General features: G+C 38.9%; 1 protein-coding gene across 1 annotated transcript in view; it reads left to right on the plus strand.

Moving 5' to 3' along the window:
* The first annotated feature begins 3,677 nt into the window (after positions 1-3,677).
* wdr1 (WD repeat domain 1) overlaps positions 3,678-15,104 on the plus strand; it is a 60,797-nt gene continuing 49,370 nt past the window's right edge. The window contains exons 1-2 of the mRNA XM_028801818.2: positions 3,678-3,861; positions 4,558-4,679. Coding sequence (XP_028657651.1) covers positions 3,846-3,861; positions 4,558-4,679 — 138 coding nt within the window. The 5' untranslated portion in view covers positions 3,678-3,845. The remainder of the gene's footprint in view (positions 3,862-4,557; positions 4,680-15,104) is intronic.

Consider the following 15,104-nt stretch of genomic DNA (forward strand, 5'->3'; position numbering starts at 1 on the left):
AAGGAGCAGAGGTTGGATTGTGTTGAAGGCGCTAGAGAAGTCTAGAAACATAATTCTTACAGAACCACTGCCTCTGTCCAAGTGAGAGAGGGATCGGTGTAGCATATAGATGATGGCATCTTCCGCTCCCACCTTCTCCTGATATGCAAACTGCAGAGGGTCGAGGGCGTGTTGAACCTGTGGCCTAAGGTGGTGAAGCAGCAGCCTCTCCATGGTCTTCATCACATGTGATGTCAGAGCAACAGGCCGAAAGTCATTCAGCTCACTAGGACGTGATACCTTTGGGACTGGGGTGATACAAGATGTTTTCCAAAGCCTCGGGACTCTCCCCTGTTCCAGGCTCAGGTTGAAGATGTGCTGTAGAGGACCTCCCAGCTCCGATGCACAGACCTTCAGCAGTCGTGGCGATACTCCATCTGGACCCGCTGCTTTACTGGCACGAAGTCTCCTCAGCTCTCTGCTCACTTGCGCTGTTGTAATTATGGGTGGGGATGTCTCTCCTATGCTGGTATCAGCAGAAGGATGTGTGGAGGGTGCAGTACTTCGAGGTGAGAGTGAGAGTGGGTTAGGGTGGTCAAACCTGTTAAAGAAGTTGTTCATTTGATTTGCTCTCTTCATGTCTCTCTCGATGGTGGTACCCCGCTTTGAGCTGCAGCCAGTGATGATCTTCATCCCATCCCACACTTCCTTTATGCTGTTATTCTGCAACTTCTGCTCCAGCTTTCTCCTGTACTGCTCCTTCGCCGCCCTGAGCTGGACTCAAAGTTCCTTCTGCACGCGCTTGAGCTCATGCTGATCACCGTCTTTAAAAGCCCTTTTCTTCTGGTTCAAAAGGCCCTTGATGTCACTTGTAATCCATGGCTTGTTGTTAGCATAGCAGCGTACAGTTCTTACTGGAACTACAATGTCCATACAGAAGTTGATGTAGTCAGTAGTGCAGTCAACAACCTCCTCAATGTTCTCACTATGTGATCCCTGCAGGATATCCCAGTCTGTAGTTCCAAAGCATTCTCTCAGAGTATTCTCAGCCTCCGGGGTCCACTTCCTGAATGATCGTGTGGTTACAGGTATGACTCTCACTTTTGGTTTATAGTGAGGCTGAAGCAGAACCAGGTTATGATCTGCTTTCCCAAGCGCAGGCAGCAGGGTGGCGCTGTATGCGTCTTTAATGTTTGCATACAGTAAATCAATAGTCTTATTTCCCCGGGTGTTACAGTCCACATACTGGGAGAATGCAGGTAATGTTTTGTCCAGCGTCACATGGTTAAAGTCTCCAGCGATTAGCACAAGCGCCTCTGGGTGCTGCGTTTGTAATTTAGCAATAGCAGAATGGATGATGTCACTCGCTGACTCCACGTCCGCCCGAGGTGTAATGTAAACGATAACCACAATGACGTGTCCAAACTCTCTGGGCAAGTAATAGGGACGCAAACTTACGGCCAACAGTTCAATGTCCCTGCAGCAAGTGGAGATTTTGACGTTAACATGTCCAGAGTTACACCACCGTGTATTAACATACAGAGCGAATCCTCCTCCTTTATGCTTCCCACAGGTACTTGCATCTCTGTCTGCTGATTAGTCCGATGATATATGACACACCCCCGGGAAGTAGTAGCGAAGGAATGACAAGAAAACTTAGTGCCATTATAAGCAATGCCAAACATCCTCTCTTTGACACACTAACATGTATCTGTTACTGGATTGCATGCAGCACACTCTTTTCTTCTTGACTGTTAGTATGAGCCCTGCAAAGGATCAGCGTGCCGGCAGGTATGCTTCTTACCTCACACACACTGCTGCTGGGACAATAACAAAGCAGGTGTATTTACTTGAAAAAAATAAGTATTGAGTTAGGATATTCCATCCATCCATTATCCAACCCACTATATCCTAATACAGGGTCACAGGGGTCTGCTGGAGCCAATCCCAGCCAACACAGGGCGCAAGGCAGAAAACAAACCCCGGGCAGGGCGCCAGCCCACCGCAGAGTTAGGATATTCATTACTTCAAAAAGTAACTATGTAACACGTTACTTTTAACAAATTACCCACAACGCTGCTCCCGAAATTGTGCTGCTGAAATTAGCACTGTGCTTTCAATTCATCAACATAAAGGTAATGACTTCTATAATACCAAGACAACTTACGTATTTCAGCAGGAGAAGAAATAAAGCAATTATCTAAGCATTTGTCTCAGGAAATGTATCTATGTAGATGCTTTTACCGTTTTCTGCTCATGGCTGTTGGATGTGTGTATGAAGAAAAGACTGGGACAGAGTTATTTTGAATGAGTTTACCGACAATGAATGGAGGGAAACTTTCAGGTTATCAAGAAGTGCATTTGTAAGATGAGCGATGTGATAAGTCTGGATCCTGTAACCAAACGTGCACCTCTGGTACTGACATACGCGAGCCAAAAGTGTGCTACAAAAAGAGACTCCTAAATCCTACCTGCAACCCACTTATGGTTACACATGGCCACGTAACCAGGTTCCATGCAGAGACGTCAATGTGTGGTAACTTGGTATTCTTAGAGACCAAATTCCCGGTTTCTTGCCACAAAGGGTGTACATGGCATTTCTGGAACTAGATTTCTGTGAATAATCAGGTGATTAAAGTCAGGGCCGGATTTTCCTATAGGCTAACTAGGCTTCAGCCTAGGGCCTCAAGATCAAGAGGGGCCTACATTCAAATTGTTAGCAAAATTTTATTATCTCTCATGTAATTTACAAACTTAAAAATGGAAGGTGAAAGGGCCTCATAAGTGGAACAGCCTAGGGCCTCTTTTCATATAAATCCGGCCCTGATTAAAGTGCATGTAAATTTATTCATCGACTAGCTTCATCCAACAAATTATTCAACAGAAGTGTATTAAGAAATGCTACTGGGGCTCCTTTATATAAACAGCAATATGCCTGCATAATGCTTCACTGCTACTATAACTGCCAAGTAACAAGTTTTCTTTCATTTCAGTTTACTGTACTTTGTTTTTAGTCATTCTGGTGGATACTTATTTATTTAACATCGGTAAAAAGCCAATTACTCCTGGAAGCAAAGCCAGTTCTATCTATCTATCTATCTAATATAGCACAGCATTCTCAGACGTACTCATTGAATTCACTGGTCACAAGAGAATGCAACCCTGAACTGGATGCCAGTGACCTTACATATTCAATTTTTTATTTTTGTTTATCCTGAACTCTCTGCTATCACTTAGTTGCAAAAATATTGAAATCATAGAATAAGATTCATTACTGTCGTTGCGTGCTAACATATGTTGAAGATACCAGCAAACTGACGATTCCCCTCAGAATCTCGTAAAAGGCCAAATAAAGTCATTTTCTTAACTAACACTCGTGATCTCAGCAATACATGTTTAAAGCGTACATGTCATTACATTGCCTTCTGCTCTTGTCATAGACTAAAACGAATGCTGAACGAAGGGAATCGATATGTAAATATCACTTATTTAAAAAAAAAAAACGCAAAACCTCCTTAGGCTGTCAACGCACCACCTTTCGTCTCATAAAATTTTAGGCTAATGTTTGTGTACCCTAAACCTGAAGAAGGTGGGCCTTAGAGGCGGGCCCTTGGTTACGTCACTTCCTGATTCGGGTCGGCCCGAGAACGACAGCTGTTTCAGCCTGACAGTACTTGACTATATATGGTCAAACTACTGCGCAGACCGATTGGCGCAGGCTTCCGGGTTTCTTCGGCGAGCTGTTCGGCGGCAGGGTTTAGCGCGACCGACTGTGACGATCTGTGGGCTCAAGGGAGGCTTGTTGTTCATTCATTGGCAACAACTGGAGACTTTGTGGAAAGAAAGTCGAACGAAACCCTGCCACTATGCCCTATGAACTCAGTAAGCAATATTTTTTTGTGGACATTGCTTTCATAGTCCACATCCTAGTAGTGATCTGTCGTTTGGGAAGCGCTTGAGGAACCTCACTCGCTCTTCTCAGTTCGTGTTGGTTTTAGAATGGACAGAAGGGCGGTTTGGGTGTACCCGGTTTCGTGCTCAAACCTCTAGTGTTTCATCAGCTCTGATTAGTCAGGGTTTTACGTTAAAATATTTAAAACTTAAGACTATACAGCTACTGCCTCGATCGTTGAGGTAGGCATTTTGGATGATGAAAATCTAGTAAAACCGTTCGTATGATTCTGGCTTGCCTGGCTTCTGAATTTTTACGTACATTTCTTGGAAGCAAGAACAGGCTCTTACTCATTCTGATGACTTGTTCTGGTATAGGGATTTTATTTAACTTTGTAATGCATATCAGTAGACAATATTTTCTTTATGTCCCCATACCGTTTCCGCTGTTAATCTCAAGTCTGTAATGTACAGCTGTTTACTGTATTTGGTGTATTTGCCTTAACAGTCGTTTTGAAAAGCATGTCGTAACAGGCGCGGCCCCGACAGGAATTCAGGTGGCGTAAAAGATGAAAACCTGGCTGTCTTAATCCACCTGTATTTTTTACGTTAAGTAGTTTATAATTATCAACATCTAATATTAATACAACCAATTAATAATACAGATTTTTTTTGTTGTTGCCTAAGGTAAAGTGTTTGCCAGCCTCCCTCAGGTTGAGAGGGGAGTTTCCAAAGTCCTCGGTGGAGATCCCAAAGGAAACAACTTTCTCTACACCAATGGCAAATGTGTTATAATTAGGAACATTGATGTAAGTATACTGTTTTTATTTGTATGCTCATCTTCAACTTCCTGAAACACTCCATGTCTGGAAATAGTGAATTGGGCTGGGTTGGCTGTCTTGTTTAGAAACGCACATTAGGATCCCTGATTTAATGCTGAGTTTTAAAGAAAAAGCAGATCTTAACACTAAAAATCAAGCATATGTTCTTTATTTTTAAGATCTGATTTCCAGAATGTAAGTACAGTACCTCTGTTATGGAAATTGTTTATTGGGCTTGTCTTGGTGGAATCATAGAACAATATTAGCCAAAGCAGCACAGCAAACGTCAAGTTTCCTTCAACAGTCCACAGAATTGTTGTTAATAATAATAATGCATTTTATTTATATAGCACCTTTCCGGTTAAATAAACAGGAACCTGTAAATTTGTCCACTGTCTGAGTGAATGTCTTGCAGTAGACTAGAATTCCATCCAGGCACACCATCTGCATTGTGTCCTCATGCTTGGGCTGGATATAGTATGGAAAAGCGAGTATTGTATAGACAATTATCCACGTGTGATGTGCAGTTTTATAAGGTTAGCAAATAGATATTACAATTCAGGTACTTTTCTATTCCTCACAGATAGTTATGAGTATATTTTATAATCTTCAGTTTTGGTTCCCATAGATACATGCTATTTTGCCCATTTTAATCCATGTTAGAGTGAAAAAAAGCCCTGGACATAGTGCAGTCAAATGTAGTGAACATACCCACACAATTTAGAGTTGGCAATTAACCTAACCTGCATGTCTGTTGGGATGTGGTAGTGAGGAAAGTTTAAAAAAAAAAAAAAAAAAAAAAAAAAAAAAAACGGGTATCTGGAAGAAAATCCAATACCCAGGTGTAGGATTTATGATTCAAATCCAGGATACTGGTTCTGTAAAGCTGCTGCTTCCAACTAAGATTTGAAAATGCCTGAGTGATGTTTTGATCATACTGTTGTGGTATATTTCTTTATTGATTGGAGAGCGCATTGATTGTTAGAAGTTATTCCTCCACTATGAATAATAATATGGCTGCATTGAATGTAAGTTATTAACTAGTCCTGGATTGCATCCCTTCCATTGCAGCGCACACAATATTTGGAGAAACGCCCACATTGAGTCATATCACATAAACTAACTTGCCCTTCTTTAGGTAGGTACAAACTCCATGTAGACTTGACTGGGCCAGTTATTAGTCACAACACCATTCCATCAAAACATTAATTTTTTTTTTTTGTGCATTACATTTAACAGCAAACATTATTACTAGATGCTTTATATAGCGCCCAAAATGCAGTACAATATAATCACTAATGTAATATTCAATAAATAACAAGGCCTGAATGTACATAGGGATAAATTCTGAGTAAAATTCGGAGAATTGATAGAGTGTTGCGTGTTTTAGAGTTGACTAAAGTTCCAAGATTTGATTTGTTGTTGTGACTTTATTAGCTGATTTAATGTACTGTTCCCTTAGTAAGTTATACATTTAATGTTTTTGTTAAAGTCTGGGAAACAGCTGTGCATTATTTTGAGGTAGCATTTGTCAGGAATAAATTACCATGGTCGTGTGTACAGTTTTGAAAGCATTTCATTGTTTTTGCAAATGGTGCACAGTGGTGCTTATTGTAATTTTTACTCACAACCTGAAAACACAGTTTTGGAAGCATAGTAGGTACATAACTCGGTGTGATTGGAATAATCTCTTGCACAGTATAACGTGTAGGTGGAAATAAAGTATGAAATCATACTTGAAGTGGCCCACAAATCCATTTGTTCAGTAAGTATCACGTAGTGTTGTAAGTGCAGTTCCATCCAATTTGGGTTTTCACTTGTGGTTGTATTAACAAAATACTGTACATATTATGTTTAGGGTTACTCAGAAATCTTAGGATGTTGCTTCTGTTCGTGGATTGTCTCCCACATCTTGTCTTTGAAGTAAAGGGATACACTTTTACTTTAGTTTAAATCAATGTTTTATTTGAATTTCTCAGTAACAATGTTAGTAAATGGAAATTTTGAGGTGAAAATAAGTGAATATGGCAAAATTGTTATATAGAATGTATCTCTTTTTATGTAAACAATGAGTGTTGATCTTAGGAATCATTAAATATTAATCCATCATGTGTAATTTCTTTGCCCAGTTTAGAGTGTCTGGAACAGGAGTCTATCCCTATTAATATTGCTTGTAAGGAAGGAGGTAGCTTTAGACAGGAACCAGTTTAATTTACGGCAGAATCGCAAACAAACACACACAGTGTCTTGCATTGGAAAAACACCTGCACAGACATGGGGAGTAGGTTCAGACTCTGTGCAGATAGTGTCCAAAACTAAGGATTCAAACTATTAGAGACTTGGGGACAGGAGTAAAACATGTCATAACTATACATTTTTGTTATTTTTCCTTTAGGTTTTCAGTGTATGGGAATTTTCAAGTCCTTCTGTGAAATCTTTCACATTTATTGAATTATTTTGTGTAACCAATTTTTGTTTTGTTAATTCATTGGGCATAAGAAACCTTTTCCTGCATCAAACAGTTTTATAAGCGGACGTGAATTTTACTGTCCAGTCCATATCAAGTGCTTATTTTTTTTTTTTTTTTTTTTTAAAAGTGTATGTAAACCAGATTTGTGACATAAGAGTTGCTGGATAAAGCTGTGATGTTTCATGAATATTTAACAATGCAAGATTATTTGTACAAGTTGTACCTATTCCTCATAACCATCAGGAATTCATATTGCCTGTCTGCACACTACCTGAAAAAAGTTTCAAAAATTCTTACTTAACCATTAAGAACAACATATCAGGAGATAAAAGGATGTGAATGGTGTTTTTTTTTTTTTCCTTCTTGTTTTCATAAGTGGAAAGCCAACATTCACTTATTGATTTGTGATTATTCCCTCGTGCTTCTATACATACTTGGTATGGCCTTGTTGCTTGTAATTCTGTATGGGTCTTGTCAGTTTGAGCATGTAACATTACTTCTCTACTCGCATATGCACAGTTGTTTCTTCTGTTTTTCACACAGAGGTTTGTACATATGTTAAACTATATATCAGGATAGGTTCTAATGAGTGTTGTGATTAATTTGTGTTGAGTTTTCTGTACAGTATGAATTCTGTCTACACTTCACTGCTGACCACATCAATTAGATAAGTTAAAATTTACATTAATAGTAATCTTATTTAAGTGTTTTGTTGCACTACCAAAGAGTTGTCTTTCACCTGCATCAGTAGAAAAGATTTTCCAGCAAAACATGGCTGTAATTTCAAGGTGTTGATGAAGACGCATGGTATCTTGTATATGAGTGGTGTCTAACAGTCTGTTTAATAAAGTAGGACTCGTTCTGCACCCAGGTGTTTTTTTCTTTTAGCTTTAAGGTGTTTGGTTAAAAATTGCTTTTGAGATGGCATACGTCACATACAGTACATCAAATTGGCTAAACATTTTTTTCTTTACTTAGTGCTTTGTGTTCTAGGTTATTAAGCATCTTTTAGTCATCTCGATAACTTGTAAAGGAGGGTGTATGTGCACAGTTGCATTAACTCTGAAAAAGGAGCACTTTTTAAAAAATTTTTTATTAAATACTATGTAGAGTTGGGAGTTTACATGTTATGTGTTCCTATGACTTCATATCTTTGTGAAAAAACTGAGCAAGTGAATTGTCTGTGTTCTACTCTTCATCCATCCATCCATTATCCAGCCCGCTGAATCCGAACACAGGGTCACGAGGTGTTCTACTCTTGGTGGGTAAATTTAAAGTAATCTCAAATTATTTCCTTATCTTTCTGCTGTGGAGTTAGTCGCTAGCCTTTCTGATTTTACTATGAATAGTGAGCTTATTGTGGTTTTTTTTTTTTTTTATCTGCTAGTATGATAACCCATTTATTTTGGAAGGGTGTTGGACAAGTAAAAAGGGACAATATACATGTTGAAGTAACCTCTTTCAAGTTAAATTTAGAACATTAGCATAATCCATAATTGAAGTCCTATAGATCTTTTTAAACTGAAACTTTGAATAAATGTGCCAAATTTATATAAAAAAAATAAATTTTGATCTGCTGGGAGCAGAATTCTTTCATGTAGACCAGGTGTGTCACTTTAATGTAGCCTGTGTCATCCATATTCAAAATGTGTTACATGTAACTTGCAATGACAATTTGGTTTTCTGCAAAGACCCTCTTTAATGTTCTTTACATTTACTGATTGTATCCATGCGGCGCGGTGGTGCAGTAGTAGCGCTGCTGCCTCGCAGTAAGGAGACCCAGGTTCGCTTCCTAGGTCCTGCCTGCGTGGAGTCTGCATGTTCTCCCCGTGTCTGCATGGGTTTCCTCCAGGTGCTCCGGTTTCCTCCCACAGTCCAAAGACATGCAGATTAGGTGGATTGGCGATTCTGAAATCGGCCCTAGTGTGTGCTTGGTGTGTGTGTGTGTGTGTCCTGCGGTGGGTTGGCGCCCTGCCCAGGATTGGTTCCTGCCTTGCGCCCTGTGTTGGCTGGGATTGGCTCCAGCAGACCCCCGTGACCCTGTGTTCGGATTTAGCGGTTTGGATAATGGATAGATTGTATCCATAAAATTTGTCCAAAGTATATTAATGGTTACCAATCATATTCATCTTCAGTGTCCTATCACATTTATTTGTGTAGTACAGCACATCACACCTACTAAATTGTTAGGAACTGCTAATGGACAAACTAGGGGGTTGGGGGTTCGAAGGTGACACGACACACTGCCATCACAGTCTCATGAAGAAGACAGACAGACAAAGCTGCCACTCTGCTCACTTCTTAAAGCTACACAGGTGACCGGGCTGGTTACTCTTCCCCGTTACTAACAGGTTTGTGCTGTCTATGATTTTGAAAAAAAAATTAGGGCTTTCAGATATGCATGTCCTTATTTTGCTGGTGTCTGATGTATTCACGATACTAAAGTTACTGCATTTTTGACTGAAAATCTTGGTCAGCCTGTGGTGATTTGGAAATACAAAGTTATTGCTCTGCCAGTGGATTTGAATGTTTGCTCTGCCGTATACTGTTGTTTAGAAAAGCTCTTAACTTGTTTCATAGACAGTGCACCATAAAACATCACAAGCATCGGAAAATGGAAAAACTAAACAAGGATGTGTGGGGTTTCCCTCCCCCCACCTCCCCATTTTCAACTGTGAGCATCTGATGAGCATTTTTTCAAAAGCATATAGAGAAACAAAAGCTATATCTGTTATTTGTAGAAGTGATGACATGAAAATGCATGTAACAACCTATTTCTTTTATCAAATACATCTTATGAATGGTTGTGCCGCACACTTACAGTAAAAGTCAAAAACCACTTACCTACTGATAAAACTATCCATATAACTATAATTAAGTTTATTAAGTTCAGCAGTTGTAGTGATTGACTACAAATATGTTTTGATAAAGTGAAAAACAAAAATAAATAGGGTTCGTACTGCTTTCATTATTTCTGCGTATATCATATAGTATAAGAGTGGTAAGAAACAAGTAATGCATAAGTAAAATTCATATTGACTGTATAATGTACCATTTAATCATTCCCAATTCTTAAATGGTAAATGTTTATATAAAAAACCCTGTAAAATACATTAAAGGCATAACTAAACAGTAAAAGGTGTATAATTAATGGTAAAAATATTAGAAGAAACAAATGTATGTATAATTGCATTTACAGTGTTTCACCTGCCAATATTCTTTAATTGTTTCAATGTTGAAGAATATTTAATAACTAATTGTTGTGTTTCCAGAGACTCGCAATGATTCTGACATAAAATACGGAATGTCTATAAAAATGTATGTAATAGAAAAAATGTAGAATCTATAAAAGTCCTAATCAACCTAATTTTTTTTTTCTCGTATTCCAAAATGTTAACAAAAAAAGGTAATCCTAAGCACTTTAATATTCTAAAAAGTGAGTCTATAAATAAAAGACCACTTTTATATGTTGTTTATCAATATAAATTAAATGTAATGTCTACAAACCCAATGTAAGCAGCTTAGTCAAACACTGGCCTTTAATTAGTTCAATCAAATGGCAATACTGTAATCATAATAGAATTGCAGGTGTGTACTCCATTCATTTTATATAGTAGTATACTTGTCTATGAGTCTGAATATTTTTTTGATAGTTACATGATTGGAATTCCAATCAATTAATTGTTTAAATTAGGGTAAAATGAGGATTAATTTTCTTTACAATAGCAGTAGCTCTCAAACTGTCCTGGGGCCTCATGTATAAACGGTGCGTACGCACAGAAATGTTGCGTACGAACCTTTCCACGCTCAAATCGCGATGTATAAAACCTAAACTTGGCGTAAAGCCACGCACATTTCCACGGTAACTCATACCTTGGCGTACGCAATTTCTCCGCTCGGTTTTGCAGACTGGCGGCACCCAGCGTCAAAGCAGTGCTACTGTTCCTGTGTGATCACCTTTCTTTCTTAGATCCACATTCCTGACGCTGCTTTATAAATACACTGAAACTAACTGTATATTGTGTATTAGTGTAATGCATCTGATTGTAATTAACCTGCAGCAATATAATGGTCCAGGGAATAGCCATAGTATTCCAAATACCATAACTGCTTTAGCATTGTAACTCTCACTGCATCTTCTTCTTCTTCTTTCAGCTGCTCCCGTTAAGGGTTGCCACAGCAGATCATCTTTTTCCATATTACTCTCGCTGCACTACTCGGAGTATTTATATCACTGTATCTGAGTGGGGAATCACAGCAGCAGCTGAAATATTGGTATACAGCATGAAGCAGACGCTGCCTGAGCCATGGCAAAACGCTTTATAGAGACTTCCCAGTACGGACTTCGTGGTTTAGAAAAGGTTTCATCCCAAGAACTCTAAACGCACTCAATCAGTCCATCAAGTGCTCCTTATATAACTGTTTACTTATAAGTACAATCACCTCACTGTAAACTTGCACTACAGTTATAATATTGCACAACCTGCGCCACTTTATAAAGTGCGTATTTACATATGATGACGGCATTCATTTTTAAGATGAAATGCAGCAAAATATGTTGATTATATTATACAGATAAAACTTTAACTTCATTTAAATAATCTGTATTGTTAATAATTAAACATGTGAGGACACGGTGCCGCAGCGCTAGCTAGCTCAGGGATTGTTCCTGCATTGCGTTGTATTCTTGCTGGTGCTGACGCGACACTGGAAAGATAGACGGATAGAATAATTAAACATGTACTACGAAGATATTTCGATGTTCCTTAAAAGTTTTGAAGAATCGGCGTTCTAAGCTTACAAATGGCTTAACGTCTATTACAGAGCTGATTGTGTGGCGATTGGTCATTTGGAGAAAGAAAAGTAAGGACAGGAATTGGAGGTTAGTACGTTTGAAAGAGACAGTACTTCTGTAATAAATTATTTCATCGAAGGTCGCACATGGCGCAGCAAGCCTCTTGCGTGAGATATGAACAATCACTGCGCCACCGTGTTCCCATGTTTAATAACATGCTTTCATTCCTATCATCATGAAAATGATATCACGTATACATGTCAGTATTTTAATTATTCAGAGAGCTGTAATATCACGAATGAAATGGATTCTGTGTCGGAGAAAGAGAAAGAACGGAAGCACGTAGTGATTCATATACATAGAGCACAAAGAAGATCAAATACAGAACAAAGCATTTAACGTGCTACTTGAGAAACTAGTAAAATAAACGATTTTAAAATGAAGTTTATGATGTTCTACTTTAATGGCAAAATAAACTACGTGAAATTTCGAGATTAAAGTTGACATTTCGTGTTTTTTTCCCACTGTGTGCCTATTTTTTTTTTCTGTACCCTGATAAGCTTTCATATGACACTCAGACGGTGGGCTACGACTCGCCTTTTCATGGCGACTTTGATATGTGATTTCTTTTTTATTTCGGGCACTGTGCGACTTTGTGAAGTTGAGCCTTCGAGTTTCTCCGACACTCTGTCACTCGATCAACTTTCTTTTGTTGATTATACCACTGCTTAAACCAACAAATAGTACGTTTTTCCTTTTCCTCCACTTGGTATTCGCTGAAATTCGTATATTTTCCCCGTGCTTTTCCCATTGTCTTTTCACAGAAGGCTATTTATATTGATTTGCATATTGAAAGAGGCGTAATTCTGGGAGGAGTTGGGGCGGGACAGAAGGCGCGTGCACGTGCGTTACTTTTCACGCCGATCGGGATTTATGTAGTGGAAGAACGTGAAAGTATGCGCGCGCACAGATTCCTGCATCTGGATTTTTCTGTGCGTACGCACAATCCCGCTTTTGTGCTTACGCCATGTTATAGTGTGAGTTCTACGCATGGCGTTATACATGAGGCCCCTGGTGATTCCATGTTGCTACAAGTTTTTGTTCCCTCCAGTTTCCATTACTTAAGGCTAAAAGGCTGCACCTACTTCGGTGTCAGCCCCACATTGTGTTCATTAGTAAATAATGAATGAAAACTGTAAACTTAAGTAATAAAAAAGAACACTAAATGATTCCCATGTAACATACGTACATTAAATAAATGCTAAGTAGATTTTAATTGAAAAAAGTTACCAAACTTAGTTTAATTATTTCTATAGTGACTCATAAATTAGAACACTTCTAAATTTGAAAATGTACACATGGCGTAATATTCAGGTGTGTTTAAGGGCTGTGCATGCACTGTAGCTCTCAATGGACTGAGTTCACTAGGAAGGTTCCAGAGCCTTCTCAATCCATATCTCACCAAGTCTGAGAAAAAGTCTGAAAACAGGCCTAGGCAGGACTCCAGTCCATCAGAGGGACCATTCCTACGTACGCACACAAACTCCATATTCATACAGTGACAAAACCTTTGTAAAAAATTCCTTCTTTGCTTGAGCTTGTCACCCTAGTAAATCAGTGTCGGTGAAATGTTGAATTATTATAAACTGCAGATAATGGAAATGTAAGGTTGGTTTATTGTCTGGTTGATTCCAAGTAAATGTTTATTTACTCTGTGCATAACGGCTAACACTCAACAGGGTACTTCACTTATAGAACCTTTTGCTTTACTTGCTTGCATTTTATAATTTGGAAGATCATTTAATTTATCTGTAAACAGCTTGGAAATTTGGATTAGTAAAATAGTCTGAGTTTTGAGATGGCTAAGAAGACTGCATAAAGCAGAAATGATTTGCCCTGCCTTGCTGGACTTGCCAAGGTAGGTTCACCCACCCACATAATTATTCTTTGACAGTGAATAACTACAGCAAGTAACTATCTACCTGCATTTCATTAACTTTTTGGGGAACTGTTTGATGTCCATAGCGGTTTTCAAAGGTTGAAAAAAGAAGAAAATATCCAAAATTTAACTTGGTGTAGCTGCTGTCAAGGTAACATTTGAAACAGTAAAATAATTCATAGTTGAAATCACACAGAATGCTTCTCTATTTTATGGGAGACGAGTTTTCAGTTTTGCCAATGCTTTTTAATAGGAGATTTTGAATTTTCAAAATTTTGTTTGTTCAAGATATCTAAAAAAAATTGGACTGTTTAGACAAATTTCCTTGAAGGATAAGTGTGCCACACTTCAACAAAATTTGACCAGTGAGGTTGACTTGTTGACAGACTGACATGGTCTATCACAATGTTTCCTGGGAAATAATCGCTTACTTACATAGTCTAGGAGTCATTTTGAAAAGCAGAACTTGTTTTGAACAAAAACATATAGCCACAAAGGATCCCAAGAGCTAAAGTTGTGAACCACTGGACTTTTTTTGGGGGGGGGGGGGGGGGGGGGGTAATTGGGTCTCAGAGTCACATACAGACCCATGACCTGTAAATTGTAGTTAGTGATTTTTGCATTATGTGTGAATGCACCTAAAAAGTAACTGCTCAATCTGTTATCACTCAAAATTCTAGCATCTTATTGTTTATGAGAAAAAAGTTCTACTGTAGATTTTGCTCTACAGTGATAATAATTTTGCATTTTTTGTAGACTTTTGTGCCCCAAATGCAACATAGTTCAAGAAACACCCTCATTGTGTTCATGGCCATTTTCTGGGTTTACCCAGGTTAGTAGGTTGCTTCGAATCTTTTTTTCCTCCACTCCCCATAGCCCGGGGCATTCTTTAGGGTAGGCATGTCAAACACGCGGCCTCCGGGCCGCATGCGGCCCGCAACAGAAATCTGTGCGGCCCGCATGACAGATCCTAGTTAGCACTGAACTTGTACAAAATGATTACTATCGTTTGTGATTGAATCATTCTGCATCTTCGGTGTTACTTGTTGACTTTTCTTACTTCTGCCTTCTGACAAAAGCGCGTTTTCCCATGGCATTACGGTACCGGAAACGTCATCTGCTAGTATAGCCACGAGCCTTGACCAAAGTTAATGCGCCGCAGCGTCACAACTGAAGTGCTAGGCTGCAGCAGGGGTGGCCTTAGGCATG

Source organism: Erpetoichthys calabaricus, chromosome 5, assembly GCF_900747795.2.
Source record: "Erpetoichthys calabaricus chromosome 5, fErpCal1.3, whole genome shotgun sequence".
NCBI lineage: Eukaryota > Metazoa > Chordata > Cladistia > Polypteriformes > Polypteridae > Erpetoichthys > Erpetoichthys calabaricus.